The sequence below is a fragment of the Lepidochelys kempii genome, chromosome 3, assembly GCF_965140285.1.
Source record: "Lepidochelys kempii isolate rLepKem1 chromosome 3, rLepKem1.hap1, whole genome shotgun sequence".
Taxonomy (NCBI): domain Eukaryota; kingdom Metazoa; phylum Chordata; order Testudines; family Cheloniidae; genus Lepidochelys; species Lepidochelys kempii.
Window position 1 is genome coordinate 61906103 of NC_136382.1, and position 21054 is coordinate 61927156.

Consider the following 21054-nt stretch of genomic DNA (forward strand, 5'->3'; position numbering starts at 1 on the left):
TTGTTCGTGAAGACAGAAGCAAAAAAAGCAGTGAGTACATTAGCTTTTTCCACATCCTCTGTCACTAGGTTTCATGTTAACATTTCTTTATTTTGATTATCAGTCTGTAATATTAGCAAATGTTGGAGGCTTGAACTACAAAGTAAGCTTCAGTCTAATCAGTCTTACTTAAGGTACCAACATTTGGGAAAAGGGACAAGTACAGGTGTTTGAACATTTCAAAGTCAGTGGAAGTGTGTGTGGGGAGAGGAAGGTGGAGGGGATGGTTTTTAGATTTACTGTGAAACAGTTATTCTCCTGTGAATTCTAAATTCCCTCTTTACTAAGGATTAAAGGCATAGGTAAATTCTGTATGTACAGCAGTTGACAGTTCAAATGCTTGGAAGCTACTCTCTCTGTGTGTTTACTTTTCATTCTGTGTGGGGAAAGCCAGCCATATGTGGTGCCTATCTGGAGAGCAAAGAGGGCTCAATCTAGCAGACTAGACCATTCCCCAAATAAAACCACGTTGCATGTCCTCTCCTTCCCTTCCAGGGGACTGCGAGGCAGCCAGCCAAGGAGACCAGGTGGAGTCCACACAGGCATAGTTTACCAACTATACCAGTCTGCCCATGCAATCTTTAAACTCTGGGGGAATTCCTGACACTGAACAGTCCGAAACCTTGTTCTTGAAAGGCAATTTCCCAGACTAACAACAGTCATTAAACAGGACTTAAAGTTGTAAACATTTATCAGTTATTTTGGGTGGGCAAGGGAGCTTCAGCAGAACATAGTGTATCAAATCCTGAAATCTTTGTTATCTTCTTATTTGGGCAAAATTCTACCTGAAACCAATAGTCCTGTATTTTTGAGCACACTAAGTTCTTTTAAAGTCCCCCACCCCATTTTTTTTTAAATATAGATACCTACCTTAACTCTAATTTAATGAGTTTTTACTTGGAAATTCAGGATATAATTTTCACTGAGACATTAAATGTTATAATGATTTAATTAATTGTATTGTGGTAGCACATAGGAGCCTCAGTCATAGACCAGGATCGCATTGTGCTGGGAGCTGTACAAACACAGAACAAAAGGCAGTCCCTGCCCCAAATAGCTTACAGTCGAAGTCGCACTGTTGAGCCCGATGATAAGGTTGAGCGAGTGCAGCTGAGAGGCAAGTCAGAGCCCAAAGGAAAATATGTATGTCATGATAGTTAAGTTTCTACATTTCCTAGAAAAAGAAAATGGCAACATCTTGCACTGTTAGCCTGCCACCATTGACCTCTAGTTTAGTTCTCATTCCAGACATGCCCCCAAATCTGAACAAATAAAATTGATGTTAAAAAATTCAGTGAGGAACTAAGATGTGTGTGTAATAGTAGTTCCCAAAAATCCCACTGGGTGCCTACCTGCAACTTTAAGCATCTAAATACCTTTAGAACTCTGTCCCAAAGAACCTGGTATCCAGACACACTAATCTTTCTGCACTATGGAAAAATAATTTTCAGTGAACTACTGAAAATGGAAGGCTTTTATTAACAGAAATCTGGCAAACCTGAATCTATACCTACATATTGTTTCTGGAACTTAACTGAAATATTTAACTGTGAGAAATAAAAACTGCTTGTTTGGCCCCCAAATCCTAAAAATATTTAGTATGTAAAAGTTACCATTTTTTTTCTTGTCCTTCATATTTAATGTGTCTAGAGAGAGAAATACACATAATCACTGTGACAGAATTTTGGTAATAATAGCAGCCTAGAGATGGCGATTTTTGTATACATTTAAAAATAAACAGAGCTGTATTAATACCCAGGGGTAAAAATAATAAGTGGACAACTTGTTCCTATCTTGAACTAGTTAATTATTAGATTTTATATACAGAAAGTTTTACAAAGTGTCCCCACCTTCTGATAAGTGTTTTTTTGGGATCACCCAATAGCCCCACTCAATACAAACAAGTTTTCTTGTAGTGAATGCCATGCAAGCAAAACCCTGCACCTGTGCAGAGCCCCAGTATAGTCAGCTGGACTCCCAAATGGTAGAAGGGTCAGTTTGCTCAGGACCCATTGTGCTATTAGGGCCTAATCTTTCATTTTATACTCTAATTCACTCTGTTCTACAAGGAATGTTGTGTTCTGTCAGGCAAATACCAACATAAAAATCATTCCTTTCCTGCACTGCAGAAGGACTCTTAAAGGGCCAGGACTTGAAGGCTGGGATTATCAGAAGTGCTCAGCATTAGCCTAACTCTGCTCCTACTGAAGTTAATGAGAGTTTTACCACTGACCTCAGTGTGAATGTAGCTAGGCCAACATTTAGCATTTCTGAAAATCACACCTCAAGTTTTTTTTTTTTTTTCAGTTTATGATTTTGAGTAATTTTCTGACTCACATCACTATTTTGCAAATTATCAGGAGTGAAAAATAAAGTGAAGGTAATTATTTGTTTAAGGCATACTTGCCTCTAATTACAGCCATCTGATTCCTTGTTGCAGCCAAATTTTGCTCTTCTCATCTTTCCAAGAGGAAATAATTTTGCCCTGGTATATATCTGAATCCTTCTGTTCCCAGCTAAATGCCCTCCCTTCTATCTTTTCATTAGGTCTCCCATCACTGTGGTAACTGACTGCTTACTACTTAATCTACAAGTCAAAAACTCAAACAGAAAAAAAAGAGGCTCGAGAAAAAAAAACTAGATTCTAATCAAATTAAAATATTAATTTTGGTGAGGTCTCTATTCTAAAAGACAATATGGCAGGAAAGGTCTTAATAGTCTAATAGTTTTAATATAAGCTATAAGTTCACCATGCAGAAAAAAATGGATTTGTGATTTTTAGAGAATCTAGTGAATGTAAAGAAATGTATAATAGATATTCCTGCCTCTAAAGCTTGTCCGTTTTATAAGTTAAATGTTATTTTTAATAAATTGAAATGCTACTTTTAATAAACATTATGATAGTGTCACTGTCAGAAAGCCATGAGAGATAAATCTGGATGTGCTAAATATGGCCATGAGCTTGCACTGGATCTGTTCAGACTAGCCCATGTCTTTAGTGGGCCTCTGTGGAGGTATAAGGGTCTACACATGGTTCCAGTTTAGAGGCTGCTGTTTGGAGGTGTTAGCTGGACTCCATTTAAACACACTTTCAATCTAAATTCTATTTTTAAAAGAAACTGTGGTTTGCAAATATTATACATCTTTAATTTTCCTATTAACCCACTGATGTAAAATAAATTCTTTCATTTTGCATTAATGCACTTAACAAGCCCAACAAAAAACAAAACAATATGAAGTTTGGAAGCCAAGCCATTTTGATAAGCCATTAACAAGAGTATCAAAAAGTCAGTAGCAAGTAAATGTTTTTAAAACATTATCATTCAAAGGTGTCTTCTGATTTTCCCCTCAAACTTCACTGAAAATTTCAACCTCGGTTATAATGTATCATGTGGAATTTCAGGAGGATCAGTTTGTTTGGGGAGAATTTTGGGGATCTACTTTGTAAATCCAGCTTGTAATGGGCAGCCAGCTTTGCCTCTAGCTATGAAGTGGTTACTGTAGCTCCATAATATTACTTTAATGCTAGCCAATGTTCAGCAACACCCAGTGCTCATTTGAGTCAATGGGAGTCTTTCCATTTATTTCAATGGGAAGTTGGAAGACTTCTAATGTCTGCTCCAAAGAGCTTAATTCTAAAAGAAGAAACATGTGAAAGACAGGTGACTGCATACAACATAGAAGCAATTTTTTTTTATACAACTTGTGAAAAAAATACTATGAAAAATAAATTTGTATACGCTTAATAGTTGATACTAAGCCCTGGTCTACACTAGGAGTCGGGGTTGAATTTAGCAGTGTTAAATCGATTTAACCCTGCACCCGTCCAAACGATGAAGCCTTTTTTTCAACTTAAAGGGCTCTTAAAATCTATTTCCTTACTCCACCCCCGACAAGGGGATTAGCACTGAAATCGGCCTTGCTGGGTCGAATTTGGGGTACTGTGGACACAATTAGACGGTATTGGCCTCCGTGAGCTATCCCAGAGTGCTCCATTGTGACGGCTCTGGACAGCACTCTCAACTCAGATGCACTAGCCAGGTAAACAGAAAAAGGCCTGTGAACTTTTGAATTTTAATTTCCTGTTTGGCCAGCGTGGCAAGCTGCAGGTGACCATGCAGAGCTCATCAGCAGAGGGGACCATGATGGAGTCCCAGAATCACAAAAGAGCTCCAGCATGGACCAAACGGGAGGTACGGGATCTGATCGCTGTACGGGGAGAGGAATCCGTGCTATCAGAACACCGTTCCAGTTTTCGAAATGCCAAAACATTTGTCCAAATCTCCCAGGGTATGAAGGACAGAGGCCATAACAGGCACCCGAAGCAGTGCCGTGTGAAACTTAAGGAGCTGAGGTAAGCCTACCAGAAAACCAGAGAGGTGAATGGCCGCTCCGGGTCAGAGGCCAAAACATGATGCTTCTATGATGAGCTGCATGCCATTTTAGGGGTTCAGCCACCACTACCCCAGCCATGTTGTTTGATGCCTTCAATGGAGATGGAGGCAACCCGGAAGCAGGTTTTGGGGATGAGGAAGATGATGATGATGAGGTTGTAGATAGCTCACAGCAAGCAAGTGGAGAAACCGGTTTTCCCGACAGCCAGGTACTGTTTCTCACCCTGGACCTGGAGCCAATACCCCCCAAGCCCACCCAAGGCTGTCTTCCGGACCCGCCAGGCGGAGAAGGGACATCTGGTGAGTGTACCTTTTAAAATACTATATATGGTTTAAAAGCAAGCATGTTTAATGATTAATTTGCCCTGCCATTCGTGGCTCTCCTGGATATACTCCCAAAGCCTTTGCAAAAGGTTTCTGGGGAGGGCAGCCTTATTCCATCCACCATGGTAGGACACTTTACAACTCCAGGCCAGTAGAACGTACTCAGGAATCATTGTAGAACAAAGCATTGCAATGTATGTTTGCTGGTGTTCAAACAACATCTGTTCTTTATCTCTCTGTGTTATCCTCAGGAGAGTGATATCATTCATGGTCAGCTGGTTGAAATAGGGTGCTTTTCTTAAGGGGACATTCAGAGGTGCCCGTTCCTGCTGGGCTGTTTGCCTGTGGCTGAACACAAATGTACCCCGCTGTTAGCCACGGGGAGGGTGGAGGGGCTAGCCACGCGCTGGGGGGAGGCAAAATGCGACCTTGGAATGAAAGCACATGTGCTATGTATGTAATGTTTACAGCAAGGTTTACTGTGAGTGTACCCATTGTTCTATAAAATGTGTCTTTTTAAATACCACTGTCCCTTTTTTTCCCACCAGCTGCATGTGTTTCAAGGATCACAGGATCTTCTCCTTCCCAGAGGCTAGCGAAGATTAGAAGGCAAAAAAAACGCACTTGCGATGAAATGTTCTCTGAGCTCATGCTGTCCTCCCACACTGACAGAGCACAGACGAATGTGTGGAGGCAGATAATGTCAGAGTGCAGGAAAGCACAAAATGACCGGGAGGAGAGGTGGCGGGCTGAAGAGAGTCAGTGGCGGGCTGAAGAGAGGGCTGAAGCTGAAAGGTGGCAGCAGTGTGATGAGAGGAGGCAGGATTCAATGCTGAGGCTGCTGGAGGATCAAACCAATATGCTCCAGCGTATGGTTGAGCTGCAGGAAAGGCAGCAGGAGCACAGACCAACGCTACAGCCCCTGTGTAACCAACCGCCCTCCTCCCCAAGTTCCATAGCCTCCGCACCCAGATGCCCAAGAACGCGGTGGGGGGGCCTCCGGCCACCCAGCCACTCCACCCCAGAGGATTGCCCAAGCAACAGAAGGCTGGAATTCAATAAGTTTTAAAGTTCTAAACTTTTAAAGTGCTGTGTGGCCTTGTCCTTCCCTCCTCCACCACCCCTCCTGGGCTACCTTGGTACTTATCCCCCTATTTGTGTGATGAATTAATAAAGAATGCATGAATGTGAAGCAACAATTACTTTATTGCCTCTGCAAGTGGTGATCGAAGGGAGGAGGGGAGGGTGGTTAGCTCACAGGGAAGTAGAGTGAACCAAGTGTGTGTGTGGGGGGGATTTCATCAAGGAGAAACAAACAGCCGTAGCCTGGCCAGTCATGAAACTGGTTTTCAAAGCTTCTCTGATGCGCACTGTGCCCTCCTGTGCTCTTCTAACCACCCTGGTATCTGGCTGCCCGTAACCCGCGGCCAGGCAATTTACCTCAACCTCCCACCCCGCCATAAACGTCTCCCCCTTACTCTCACAGATATTGTGGAGCACACAGCAAGCAGTAATAACAGTGGGAATATTGGTTTTGCTGAGGTCTAACCGAGTCAGTAAACTGCGCCAGCGCGCCTTTAAACGTCCAAATGCACATTCTACCACCATTCTGCACTTGCTCAGCCTGTGGTCGAACAGCTCCTGACTACTGTCCAGGCTGCCTGTGTATGGCTTCATGAGCCATGGCATTGAGGGATAGGCTGCGTCCCCAAGGCTAATTATAGGCATTTCAACATCCCCAACGGTTATTTTCTGGTCTGGGAAGAAAGTCCCTTCCTGCAGCTTTTGAAACAGACCAGAGTTCCTGAAGATGCGAGCGTCATGTACCTTTCCCGGCCATCCCACGTTGATGTTGGTGAAACGTCCCTTGTGATCCACCAGTGCTTGCAGCACTATTGAAAAGTACCCCTTGCGGTTTGGGTACTCGCCGGCTTGGTGCTCCGGTGCCAAGATAAGGATATGGGTTCCGTCTATGGCCCCACCACAGTTAGGGAATCCCATTGCAGCAAAGCCATCCACTATGACCTGCACATTTCCCAGGGTCACAACCCTTGATATCAGCAGATCTTTGATTGCTTTGGCTACTTGCATCACAGCAGCCCCCACAGTAGATTTGCCCACTCCAAATTGATTCCCGACTGACCGATAGCTGTCTGGCATTGCAAGCTTCCACAGGGCTATTGCCACTCACTTCTCAACTGTGAGGGCTGCTCTCATCTTGGTATTCTTGTGCCTCTGGGCAGGGGAAAGCCAGTCACAAAGTTCCATGAAAGTGCCCTTATGCATGCAAAAGTTTCACAGCCACTGGGAATCGTCCCAGACCTGCAACACTATGCGGTCCCACCAGTCTGTGCTTGTTTCCCGGGACCAGAATCGGCGTTCCTCCGCATGAGCCTACCCCATTAGCACCATGATGCCCACATTGCTAGGGCCTGTGCTTTGAGAGAAGTCTGTGTCCATGTCCTCATCACTCTCGTCACCACGCTGACGTTGCCTACTCGCCCGGTATCGCTTTGCCAGGTTCTGGTGCTGCATATACTGCTGGATAATGCGTGTGGTGTTTAATGTGCTCCTAATTGCCAAAGTGATCTGAGTGGGCTCCATGCTTGCCATGGTATGGCCTCTGCACAGAAAAAAGGCGCGGAACGATTGTCTGCCGTTGCCTTGACAGAGGGAGGGGCGACCGACGACATGGCTTACAGGGTTGGCTTACAGGGAATTAAAATCAACAAAGGGGGTGGCTTTGAGAGAAACTGAATGGCCCCCTCAAGGATAGAACTCAAAACCTCAAGGAGAGAACTCAAAACTGGGTTTAGCAGGCCATTGATTTCACAAAGGGAGGAGAAAATGAATACAAACCAAATCTGGTCTATTTCTTGTTTTGAGCCACTTCATCTATCTTTATACATCTTGCTGGCAGCAGACTGTGCAGTACAACTGCTAGCCATCGTCATCTCCTAGGTGCTCGGCAGAAGACGGTGCAGTATGAATATTGGCCATCGTCCTCTACTAGCTGCAGATTAAAAGACAGTGCACTGCCGGTAGGACTCCATCACCATGAGACGAAACAAGGGAAATGACCTGGCTGAGTCACTCCCATGTTTGCCCAGGCGCCTGGTTAAAAGAGCACCCAGGACTATGTCGACGACGGCTACTAGTCATACTGCACTGTCTCCTGCCAAAAGGCAATAAACTGCTGCTGTGTAGCAATGCAGTACCACGTCTGCCAGCACCCAGGAGACATATGGTGATGGTTCGCTGAGCGGGCTCCATGCTTGCCGTGGTATGGCGTCTGCACAGGTAACTCAAGAAAAAAGAGGCAAAACGATTGTCTGCCCTTGCTTTCACGGAGGGGGGGAGGGAACGGGAGCCTGACGATATGTACCCAGAACCTCCCGTGACAATGTTTTAGCCCCATCAGGCACTGGGATTTCTACCCAGAATTCAAATGGGCGACGGGAACTGTGGGATAGCCACCCACAGTGCAACGCTCCGGAAGTCAACAGTTGCCTCGGTACTGTGGACACACTCTGCTGACTACATGCACTTAGAGCATTTGTGTGGGGACACACACAATCGACTGTATAAAAACGCTTTCTACAAAAGCGACTTCTATAAATTCGACCTAATTTCGTAGTGTAGACATACCCTCAGGAGCCACAATGGTGTGATCTGAGAATGCTGTGAGCAGCTGCTCTTCCTTCCCTGCTACATCTGCTCAGCGGGTCAGCTTCTGGGAGGGAGGAGAGGGAAGTTTTGTTTGCTCTATTGCCTGTCTCTCTGGTGGGCTGCAGGAGCCCCAGGAAGAGCAGGATAAGATCTTGACTGGCTCTGCCTGAGCCGAGGGAAAAAGTTAAAGCATAGATTGTGACTCCTTGACCTTTTTGAAATAGTATGATCAGCCCTCAGCTGGAAACGTTTGAACACCACTGAATTACAGTATGCTTTGTTTATCTCCTGATGCCAGTTGACAGGTTTGAAATTTGTTGGCCAGGCAACAAAAATGACTTCTAATTCCATGGCTTTTTATGGCAAACTGCTCCACTTCATCTTAAAAATGTTACCCAATCTGTTTAGATTAAATATTGCACTGAGAACACTAGCAGTATTTTATGAGCCTTGCTAGTACTCAGTGAGCATTTCGGAGTTTTTACCTCCTTCTTTGTGTATGCTGGACATAGAGAAACCTTTCTTTCTTTAGACTTTGAGAAGCTAAATTTTTGGCCATCTAATTCAATAACCATGTTTGACACCAGGAAAAACTAACTGATTATCTTAAGCTTAATAAATGTACTGACTTCAATTCAGATATGACAATTTACACCAGCTGAGAGTCTGCCCCACTATTTATAAGGATAAAGCAACAAAGTTTATGTAAAACAGTTCACTTTTTCAGAGTATCAACACTGAGAACTAAACTGGATCAAATGTTCATTCCACAGAAACAGGAATATGTAGCATCCAACTATACATGTGGGGGTGAAGAATGTAAAAACAGCCCCAAAGTGAGACCAGTTCTCTGGCTCTACTGTAAACAATGTGTAAAATCTTTCTTTCACCAGACGTGAATGTGTAACATGGACCTTTTATATCATGGGTTATCTATTTCATGGCTACTATTTCTTCCTTTCTGATTCTGAAATTTGTGTATGACTTTCATAGATTATAAAAAGAAGCTAAGAGCAATGGCAACTACTTTTATATATCCTTTATTTATTTTTATTTATTTTTTTTGCCGGAAGTTAGTTGTTTTGTATGGAGAGAATAAAATAATCCCCAAAAGTGTTTTGATATCTTTAGATTAGTGGTGAAATGTAAATACCATATTGTCCCATCCATTTTTAAGCAAAAGTCCCCAAAGAAGTCATCCTGACCACTTGCTGATATGTTTTTATGCTTTTCTTTCACCCTTACCAGTGTATTCCAGATTGTAAACTTTTAAGGCAGGGACCCTCTTTCTAGTATTAGTACAGTACCTAACATAATGGGGCCTTTTGGAATTATCAAATATAAACAATAATTATTTTATTAGCATAATAAGGATACAGAAGGTGCCAAAATGTAAATAAAGTATGATTAGATATCTGCCCAGGACAGAGTTTCACAATAACCAGTTGCAAGCTGTTACAAATAAAACACCCTCATAATATGTTTCTTTCACTTCTCCCAAAATTATGCTTACTTTCCCTGCCTTGATTCTGAATGGGAGCTCTTTATTTTTCTGGCATCAGAAGTTGTAGTAGTATATTTCTTTTCTGTTCAGTTTTAGAATTGCATATTAAGATGGTCTAATACTTAGTTCTGTCTTGAGTTCAGGGAACTAGACTAGAAGACCTCTCCAGGTCCCTTCCAGTCCTACACTTCTATGGTTCTCTGTCTACTGGTGAATAACAATATCTTCTGTGTAAAAGACAACTTATATAAAGAATATCATTTCTGATCAAAGTTATCTTAGCTTCTTACTCCAGTTAGTGACTGAATGTCTTTAAGCTGGTAAGTTTTGATCACAGTTCTTAAAGCAAAGCACACATTTCTTATGCAGAGGTACATAAATGTTTTGAAGTTTTAAAAACAAAGCCGTTTTTGAGTTATCCAAACACAAGTGACTGAAAAATTATTTAAGTGAAAAATTCTTGTTAAAAGCTCTTTCTGTAATTAATAAATGACTTATGAATGTTTATGCAACCTATAGAGAAAATAATTTGGAATGAGGCCAAGTGTAAAATAGGGTATAAGTTTTGGGGTGAACTTTAGGTTGCTAAAAATAGGAGTGTAGAATGGAGCTATCCCCTTAATTATAGTGTTAATATTATGAAGCTATGACAAAGCTACACAATTATACAGCTGCTAATAGTTTATAATTGTGCCAGAATGTGAAACCACTAGTTCACCCCCTGTGGTTCCAGTCACCTCTCTCTTATTAGCATTATCTCTACCCTTTCATCTGTGTATCATGTCTTGCCATCTACAGTCCACTGATTGTCCAATTAGTTCAAACAGCTGGTCCCCAGTGTCCATAGGACACTGAAGTCAGGAGAGCTCTGCACCACTGAGCTAAATGCAGGTTTGGTGCCATGACTAGAATCTTCCAATGCCTGTCTGGAGAACTTGGGCATGATTTTTGCTCCCCTGGTACCTCAGAAGGAAAAGAAAATATCTGGGGAAGAGGATGGATGCCACTATGGGACAGCTCTGGAACTCTAGAGACATTAGTGGTGCTGTAAACTCTGGCTTCAGTAGCAAAGAAACAAAGTTGAGTAATATATTTATCTTTTAACAGAGGAGTGTGGGCCCAAACCTAAAGCTTGAGAGGTTCTTCCTCCCCAAAGCAAATAACTCCTGTGTCTATATCCTACCAACTCTACCAGCAGTGAGTTCATACCCTGCAATATTGTTTATTTGTACTACTGGACCAGGACCCCATTGTGCTGGGCACTGTAGAAACAGAACAAAATCATGGTGCCTGTTCCAAAGAGCTTTCAATCTCAGTATAAGAGAAGGGACAACAGCTGCACAGACAAACTGATGAGGGAGTAGGTACAGCTCAAGTTTAAGCAGGTCATCACTTGGAGAAGTGGGGTAGTCTGGTGTTAGATGCCCATTATAATATCTGTGTTAGCACCAAAATATTCTAAGCAGGGACATTTCACGTGACAAATAGGTACCTTGACTCCAGTGAGATAAACTAGATGAGTGGAAATCTGGTAACTGTTCCCCTTCAGAAACAGGTCTGGCCCACCGAAAGAGGTTGAGTTAGCCTATATGAAAATGTAAGAGGGGTTGGTGGGAGGTAAGGGAGGGTCTGGAAAAGAGCAGACCCAGGCACTGGCCATCTGGTATAGTGAGTGGTGTGGCAGCCGGGTCCCTACCAGAGCTGACTCCTGGCCAGGGGAGTAGCAGAGCAGGTGCGGGTGGGAGGGTGCTGCAGGTTTCCTGGATGCGGTTTGTAGGGGGGAGACAGAGAATGATATCCGGAGCGGCGTTGCCAAGTCCCTCGGCAGGCTTCACCGGTTAAAGGCAGAGCACAGTCAGCAGATCTGCAGGGTGGCCACCTATTCAGCGGGGTAACAGCGGGTTTGCACGGACAATAAGCCTCCAGTAGCGTCCCGCGCAGGGACCCGACACCGCGGGCAGCCCCGGGAGCCACCTCGCCGCCTGACCCTCTCCCGCGTGAGGGCTGCTCCCGGGTGCCGGCCGGCGGTGCCCTGCAGGGGGCCGCGTGCCCGAGCGAGGCGGGGGAGCGTGAGGGCGGCGGCGGCTCCTCGCCTCGAGGCCTTCGATGGAGCCGGCCGGCAGCGCGGGCGTCCCGGGCTCCTCTGTAGGTGGGTGTCTGCCGGAGGCGCCGGCGGGCGGTACCCGATTGCCGCCCTGAGGGGCGCAGCCCCGGCAGCCGGGCCCCGAGAGGAGCCGGGGCTGATGCCGGAAGGGCCGCGGGCGCCTCTTAGGCCTTGCAGACCAGCCGCCTGGCCTACCGCGGCCGCCGGGGGAGCCTGAGCGCTGCCCAGTGCGGGCTCCCGCCGGCTCTGTCAGGGTCGGCGAGCTGCGCGCATGGCGGGGGTGGGTCCGCCCCTTTGGTGCTGGCAGTCCTGGACTCATGGGGGCTGCCCCTTTGCAGAGGGGATACAGCAGAGTTCTTAGCTGTGGTCAGTATCCGTGAAGAACCCATGACATATTTTCATAACATTAGGGTCTGTATCCTGTGTGTTAATCCCAGGCCTTCTGCTTGTAGAAATTCTCCGGGCCCTTTCAGTTGATAGAGCCCTGCAAATCTGTAGATAGCTGCTTTTTATCCAGGGACCATTTTTGATCGTCGGGTGCAGGTACAAATTTTCTATCCACACAGGGCTCTATCATTTGGGTACAGCATGCATCGCCATGTGTACTGATCTCTTGCTATGGGCTGCTGTTAACTGCCTCTTTTGATCCCAGTAATTGCTCTATTTAGGGTCTAGGTGAAGAAGTTCCTTAAATACCACACAAGGATGTTGAGAGGCCTAATTAATCTCTGTAAATGATATTCTTGAATGAAAGGTCTTATGGTAGTGCAAGGCATTGTAGATAGTAGAGATTCAGACATTTTAGTTCCGTGTATTCTTTGCTTATTTGCATACTGTAGGTAAATCTGCAGTCAAGGTCTCATTCTCCATCCCTTTGCACCAGTGTTAAACCTGAGCAATTTGCATCTGATCTCAAGACATCACTATTCTATCTGCCACAACATACACATTTCCAAAAATATCTCCAGCACACTCTTCAGTTATCCCTGTTTTGCCATTGCCACATGACATTTTCAGGACAGATTCTAGCCACTGTACATTAGTCACTGTAACAGATTCCCAGCACCCTTTTTCTCTCTCTTCTACAGATACTTCCTCATCTCCAAGCCTTCCTGTTTTACAGTTCTGTAGAGTTACACTGATATATAAAATGGGTGTAACAGAGTAGAGAATTATGGCCTTAAATTCTGACAAACTGTTTCTAGTAAGAGGAAACTCATTAACAGATGTTAATCTGGTAGATTTGTAATTGGTGGGACATAAGATTCTTGTTAAAATTTAAACTTTTATAAATTAATTATACAATCATATAACACTTGTCAGTGTTCACTTGCAGAATTATCTTTACAGCTGCTAATCTAATAATGCATGAATAATGGCAGTGTCCACCAGCTTATTTAAAATTTAAAATGGGAATTAATCCAGCAAAGTTCTGTTCCTTGTAACTTCATTAAAACAAAAAAGTTTCTGAACTGAAAATTGGCATGTGTGTTCTATACATAGGAGTGAATATCTTCATTCTCCTATGTAAAAATGTAAGCCAACAACTTTGTCATAAATTAGATAAGTACAAAAAAAACCTGGGGTGGAATTTTTAGTCTTAAACTGGAGCAGTTTTTCTAGAAATGAGACAGTCTTTGAAAGTAATAGGAGTAACAGAGACTAAATGCACTAAATAATTTTAATGTAAGCAGTGTCAGGATGAGCTCCACCCTGACATCTGGTGGTGAGGTGTGGCAAGTTGTGGAAAAGAACTTCAGGGGCCGATCTTATTTGCATAGGCACACCCACCCCGCCTAGAATGAGGCCATAGCTGCCCAAATGGTCACTTTGGCTGCTGTGGGATCCCCAGTGTCTCTGTTATTGGGGCAGGAAGAATAAATTGTTATTACCCTGATTATGGAAACTGTGCTTGGAACTGTAGTTGGCCTTTTGTTATGATGGAGGGACTCACCATCAACTAAGTAGCACTCGCTAGGCAAGGGTCATGGGTTTTAAAACTGTGAATTGAGAGAGGCTGGGGACAAGTATTAATACTTGGTGGCATAGGCCCCCCTGGTGAGGGCCTTACATGCTAATTGCACTTCCTCCTCTCTCTACTGTGGCATATGAGAGCTAATTTTGATTCTATTAGGAGTCTAGTTACAGGCTGCTGAGCTCACTTTGGGCTAATGGTGCACCAGCACTGAGGCTCCCCTACTACAAGCTGAATTCACCAAAGAGCTGAACTGACTAAGAGCTGAAATCACTGAGTGTAGTGCTAAGTAGTGGGGGAGCCTGAAGATATATTGTGGAGTAGTTTGCAGGAGGGCTGGAGTGCCTTGTGGACAGCCTGGTGGAGCAGTTTGTAGGATGGCAGGAGCCGCTGGTGGGACGCGGAACAGTTTGTGGGACGGTGGGAGCAGCTTGTGGGCCGCGGAGCTGAGTGAAGGAGTTCGTGGGGCGGCTGGCGGAGCGAAATGAAGGCCTATGGAGCTGTGGGGTGGTCAGCTTCAGATCATGTAAGGTGCCTCTTACCCCCGTCCCATCCCCACCCAGGTTGGGAGGTAAAGCTCCGCAGATAAAGTTTCGAACTCTGGGGCTGCCCTGACCAGGGACAGAGACTTTTGGGTCATTGGACTTTTGGGACTGTGGGTGATTTGGGGTTGCTGGACTCAAGAACCAAAGGGAAAGGGGCATGCCCCAATTTGCTTGGGGTGGGTTTTTTTGCTCATGGGTTGTGTTATGAATCCTGTTGGTGGGGTTTCCCCAACATAATGCCACATTGTTCCTCTCTGTTATTAAAAGGCTTTTTGCTACACTCAGACTATGTGCTTGCGAGAGGGGAAGTATTGCCTCTTGGAGGCGCCCAGCGGCGGTGGTATATATTTGTCCCAGGTCACTGGGTGGGGGCTCGAGCCGGTTTGCATTGTGTTATTGGAATGGATCCCCTAGATATTGAACCCGGCTCTTGTTGTTGCCAACTCTGACGGGCAGAAGGGTTACATTAGTATAGTCAAACAATCTATCACTGTCATAAAAATAAAGGGAAGGGTAAACCCTTTTGAAATCCCTCCTGGCCAGGGGAAAGCTCCTCTCACCTGTAAAGGGTTAAGAAGCTAAAGGTAACCTCGCTGGCACCTGACCAAAATGACCAATGAGGAGACAAGATACTTTCAAAAGCTGGGAGGAGGGAGAGAAACAAAAGGGTGTGTGTGTCTGTCTATATACTGGTTTTCTGCCGGGGATAGACCAGGAATGGAGCCTTAGAACTTTTAGTAAGTAATCTAGCTAGGTATGTGTTAGATTATGATTTCTTTAAATGGCTGAGAAAAGAATTGTGCTGAATAGAATAACTCTTTCTGTCTGTGTATCTTTTTTGTAACTTAAGGTTTTGCCTAGAGGGGTTCTCTATGTTTTTGAATCTAATTACCCTGTAAGATATCTACCATCCTGATTTTACAGGGGGGATTTCTTTATTTCTATTTACTTCTATTTTTTTTATTAAAAGTCTTCTTGTAAAACACTGAATGCTTTTTCATTGTTCTCAGATCCAAGGATTTGGGTCTGTGGTCACCTATGCAAATTGGTGAGGCTTTTTACCAAACCTTGTCCAGGAAGTGGGGTGCAGGGTTTTGGGAAGTATTTTGGGGGGAAGGACGCGTCCAAACAGCTCTTCCCCAGTAACCAGTATTAGTTTGGTGGTGGTAGCGGCCAGTCCAAGGACAACGGGGGGGAATATTTTGTACCTTGGGGAAGTTTTGACCTAAGCTGGTAAAGATAAGCTTAGGAGGTTTTTCATGCAGGTCCCCACATCTGTACCCTAGAGTTCAGAGTGGGGGAGGAACCTTGACAATCACACATCACAAATCCGATAACATTTATGTTAAAGATAAGTCAGTATATTGACACTGAGTGGGTTTGACTCTTTCGCTATTTATTATAGGCAGGTCTGGCAAGAAACTAATTGTTTCTTAAGTTTAAGGTGAAGATCAAGGCACATGGAAAGTTATATCATGGGAGGGAGAATGGAAAGTGAAGAGACACTTTTTAAAATATTCAAACAGGCATTGCTTGTATTTCGGGAAATAAATCTGGGCGACAGTTTGACACATTTGCTGATAAGACAGAAGGACAAACTAATATTTGGCATATTTACTGTTTTTATTTATTTCTATTACTGTTGTGTCCACAATATGCTAGGCCTCTCCAGAGATATAGTGAGGCACATCACTCCCCAAAAAGCTCACAACTGAAGAAAACAAGTAAAGGGGTGGATGGGGAAGAGAAGTGACAACATACTATCAATCCTTTTAGTATAAAAAAGGAAGAGACAGTTATCGCTAATTGCTGCTCCAGCTGATTTCTTGTAGGTGTTATGGAGGAAGTGATCGTAGTAGGGAGGGGTTGAAGGAGAAGAGGTTAGGGGCCTGTCTTGCAGACCAGCTCAGGAAGAGCATTCAGTGTAGAACTGTGGCTTAGAAAAAGAGGCTGAAGGACCAAGACTGGCATAATTGATGGGGCAGAAGGGTGGGGACAATGAGAAACGACACAAAATCAGGTAAGAAAGGAAACACAGACTGTCCAAGTTTCTCATCTTCACCTTCAAACCTTTAACATGATTTGTTGGAAGATGGGGAATCAATGGAGAAATTCAAATAGGGAGGTGACATAGTGAAAATGCTAGGTAAGGAAGAGATTAATGGGGTTTTGGTCAGTGTATTGATTTGGTATTGGAGAAGGAGAAATGCAGTGACTATCAGTTGCAGGTCTGTATCCTTATGTGAATAACCCTGAAGGCTGATCAAAGCACAGAAAGAGGTTAAGGAAGAATTGTAAAGATCTGCTGTAAGTGGAGTAGTTTCTTAAGCATGTGGAGCTTGGTATGTACCACAACATTCTCCTTCTGATATGGCACTATTCAAACAGAAATAGGGGATATTATTTCCCACAGTCCCAAGTGGCTTTTGTAAACTTAGTCTTTCTTTTTTCTTCTTTCAGATTCCACAGTGGCACTTTCTGTTTTACCTTCTCCAGTATTGACTTTCTCCATATTACTGTGTTTTCCTCCTTTCCCTAGATCTTGACTTTTAGTCATAGTGACCTCTGCTCACTTTTTATTTATCTATCAACAGAAACCTTCTTTGACTTTTAATTTTTGTCAGTCCAGATATATTTGCAAAGTTAATTGTAAAATGAACTAAAAAAGCATGTGTGAAGTTAATCCTAGGATCAATAATGTCTGTTACAGTCTTATATTTTATTATGGTGGAGTTATAGTTTATCCAAAAGAATATTAGCAGCAGGCTTGAAACTAGGCACATGACATAGGGCCTGTGTTATATGAACTGTCTTACAAAGCTATGATAAGAAATGTAATTTCATGTCTCCAAACAGAACCGGTTTTAGGCCATTTCAGTTTTTAAAAAAATGTTATGCCTTTAGAGAGAAATTCTAAAGGGTTAGATTAGAAACCTGCATCACTAAGTCATTCTTTAATTTCTGAATAGTGAACTTTTGGGACAAAGTCCCTGTGTAACTGTATTTGTGTGTAAAAACAACTAAGAGTACTTGTGGCACCTTAGAGACTAACAAATTCATTTGGGCATAAGCTTTCGTGGGCTAAAACCTACTTAATCAGATACATGGAGTGGAAAATACAGTAGGCAGGTATATATACACAGTACATGAAAAGATGGGAGTTGCCTTACCAAGTGGGGGCGGGGGTCGTCAGTACTAACGAGACAATTCAATTAAAGTGAAAGTGGGCTATTCTCAACAGTAGAATACCAATCACTTTTGTAGTGGTAATGAGGCCAATGTAATCAGGGTGGCCCATTTCAAACAGTTGACAAGAAGGTATGAGTAACAGTAGTGGGACATTAGTATGGGGAAATTAGTTTTTGTAGTGACCCATCCACTGTGTGTGTACAGGTGGGGCAGGGGAAATCTGTGGTAATGGTGCATGCCAGATTCAGTAGATATCATTCTAAATGACACAGCAAAGAGAGCTTGTCATGGAAGATAAAAGGAAGAACAGTTTGTATGGAGAATATATACATAATTTTAAATTGATTAGAAATCTCCAGCTTACACTAGGATTTTGATATTTGGTCTATTCTAATGGGAATCAAACTGAAAAAAAATCCTTTTATCTCTGTAAGGCTTCAGTAGTGCACACAGTCTCCCTTGCCTCAACACTTTTAAAAGTCTTTTCAATTATTGAGGGACTTGAACTCTTGAGTGACTACATATTCTTATATGTAAAATTTGGTATGATGTTTCTCTGGTGTATTGTGTTTAGTGACATGCCCACTAGAGATATGATAGCTAGGAAACCTGTCAGCTGAATCTGATCAAAAAGCACTGGGCCAAACCTGTCCAAACTTCTGGAGTTAATTCAAGATGTATCATAGAGTTGCAGTAGCAACATTATTTTTATGCATCTTAAAATAGGGGTTTATAAACTTTCTGATGGGGGAAAAAATCACCTTGAACTAAAATTTTCTCATATAACCTTTCAGTCCAAATGCATGTACCTTGTGCAAGTGGGGCAAAGTAAGGTGACCCATGCACTTTTAATTCTGTTTTTTTGGTAACTTTTAAATGCTTGATTTTTTAACCTTAACTTTCTTTTTCTTTTTGAGGGGGTTTTTGTGTGTGTGTGTATAATGATTCATTTATGGATTTGTATTTTTAGTTATTCAAGGTGTAGGTTAAAATGTTCAAAAGGGTGTGATTTTTGGAGTTCAAGTCTCATTTGGTAAAGGAGTAGCCACATTGCCACCTAAGTCTTATTGAAAGTCAGTGGCCTTTCTACCAATGTGATATGTGCCAGCAATGCCCCTCTGCCATGTACATTGGCCAAAACTGGACAGTCTTTATGTAAAAGAATAAATGGACACAAATCAGACGTCAAGAATTATAACATTCAAAAACTAGTCGGAGAACACTTCAATCTCCCTGGTCACTTGATTACAGACCTAAAAGTGGCAGTTCTTCAGCAAAAAAACTTCAAAAACAGACTCCAATGAGAGACTGCTGAATTGGAATTATTTGCAAACTGGATACAATTAACTTAGGCTTGAATAAAGACTGGGAGTGGATGTGTCATTACACAAAGTAAAACTATTCCCCCATGTTTATGCCCCCCCACCCCCCGGCTGTTCCTCAGACGTTTTTGTTAACGGCTGGAAATAGCCCACCTTGATTATCACTACAAAAGGTTTGCCACTCCCCCCCCGCCCCCCGCTCTCCTGCTGGTAATAACTCACCTTACAGTGTATATCGTAACACCCATTGTTTCATGTTCTCTGTGTGTATAAATCTCCCCACTGTATTTTCCACTGAATTCATCCAATGAAGTGAGCTGTAGGTCACGAAAGCTTATGCTTAAATAAATTTGTTAGTCTCTAAGGTGCCACAAGTCCTCCTTTTCTTTTCACTTAGAAAGTGTGTCATAGCCAGCCAGTGTGCTGTTTTTTGTGTTTTGTATTACTTTGTGAATAAACAGTACATGTCCAGATTATGAATGATTATAAACATGAATCTGATGAGGAACTATTGATTTGGAAGGTTGCATCTCTATTGTGAGGCGTGTAGCTGCCCCATAGCACCCCATCTTAGCAGAGTGTGGTTTTGGAGGTGCTCCCTGCCTCAATTTCCCTTCAACAGGCTTTTCAGTCTTAGGGATACATATGGCTCAGCCCTCTGGCTGGGTCCCTCTCACAGTTCAGTCCCCTTCCAGGGTAACAGAAGTCCAAACTATCAAAAGTTCTTCTCCTCCTCACTTGTGCTCCTCTTCAGCTTGTGCTCTGCGCTCAGTTCTTAGCTCCTTCCGGGTGACCTTTTCTTTCCTGCTCTGGGATAGAGCTCTGACTCCCCTGATTTTTCTTGACCCTGGTTTAGGGCCTGTTCATAGTAGCGCAACTTGCCAGCTGCAGTTCCTCTACCAAACTGAGTTCTCTGGCATTTTTTGAGGCCCAGGTGTTTATCAGGCTATCATCTGACCCCAGTTAGTCCTTCCCTGCTTAGCCTGAGAGGCAGCAAGTTATGGCACACATGGGCTTATTGAACAGGGCTGACTAGCCCCAGGCCTCCTGGTTCTTGAAGGGCCAGGCCACCCTATTCCAAAAACAAAATAAATCCTGGTTTTCACCACACAGAATTATTGCAAAGTAATAAGCAGACTATTAAAGATTAAAAAACAAAATGCAAGGTGCATTTTGCTTTGAGATGTATCTCAGCTCACTGTAGGTGCAAGTCATAGCAGTTTTTCCCCCTACTGGGGTTGAGTGGAGGAGATACTGTTGCAGGGAATGCTCGTGCCTTAAGTGGAGAGATGGATGGCTCAGGTCTCATGAAGGGGAAATTGTCCAGGCAATGTAATGGCTGCTGTGATGTTGGCCTTCAGAGGCTTTTCTCAATAATACTTCAGAGCATCTGAGTTTGCTGTCTGAGGATGATGTCTTTGTGCATTTCCTGATACACACCTTGGTCCTTCTGCCTTTCCTTCAGCATGTGCGCCCTCTATTCCCTGGCCTTGTGGGCTCAGAACTCTTGAGCCGGGCTCAGAACATGCCCTCCCTTAGCCATTTCTTTTCCTCCTTATCAAGGTCAGTCTTTCAGCTGGTGGGGTGAGAGTACCTCTCAAAGATGCCTCAGCTGAGGCCACTAATCAGTCAGAGAGCCCTTATTAGATTTAAGGGACTAGCAGACCTCAAATGAGTGTCACAACTACCTACACTTTTCCCCATGTATGAACAGGGTCACATTCACTACTGCTTGCTTTCAGGGATGTTCAGAACCATACAACATGGTAAATATATGGGGTTAGTTTTCAACACTCTAGCCAGGAGAGGTAGGAGGCTGGATGTAGAGTGTCCCAGGTAAATGTATAAATAGTTCAGTAAACACTACTAAGCTTATTACAGGCAGTGATGATCCTGGTGGGTATATTGCTTATGAGGGTGCCAAAGGCCCAGAGAAGGTAGATGGCGTGAGTTCACTGGAGCCATGTGCTACTGGCCTCTTCACAGCAA

At 43.5% G+C, this 21054-nt stretch overlaps 1 protein-coding gene across 1 annotated transcript in view; it reads left to right on the forward strand.

Annotated features, from left to right (window-relative positions):
• The first annotated feature begins 16552 nt into the window (after window positions 1–16552).
• The window catches only part of MEI4 (meiotic double-stranded break formation protein 4), a 127367-nt gene continuing 122865 nt past the window's right edge, over window positions 16553–21054 (forward strand). The window contains exon 1 of the mRNA XM_078851963.1: window positions 16553–16574. Within this exon, the coding sequence (XP_078708089.1) occupies window positions 16553–16574 (22 nt within the window). The remainder of the gene's footprint in view (window positions 16575–21054) is intronic.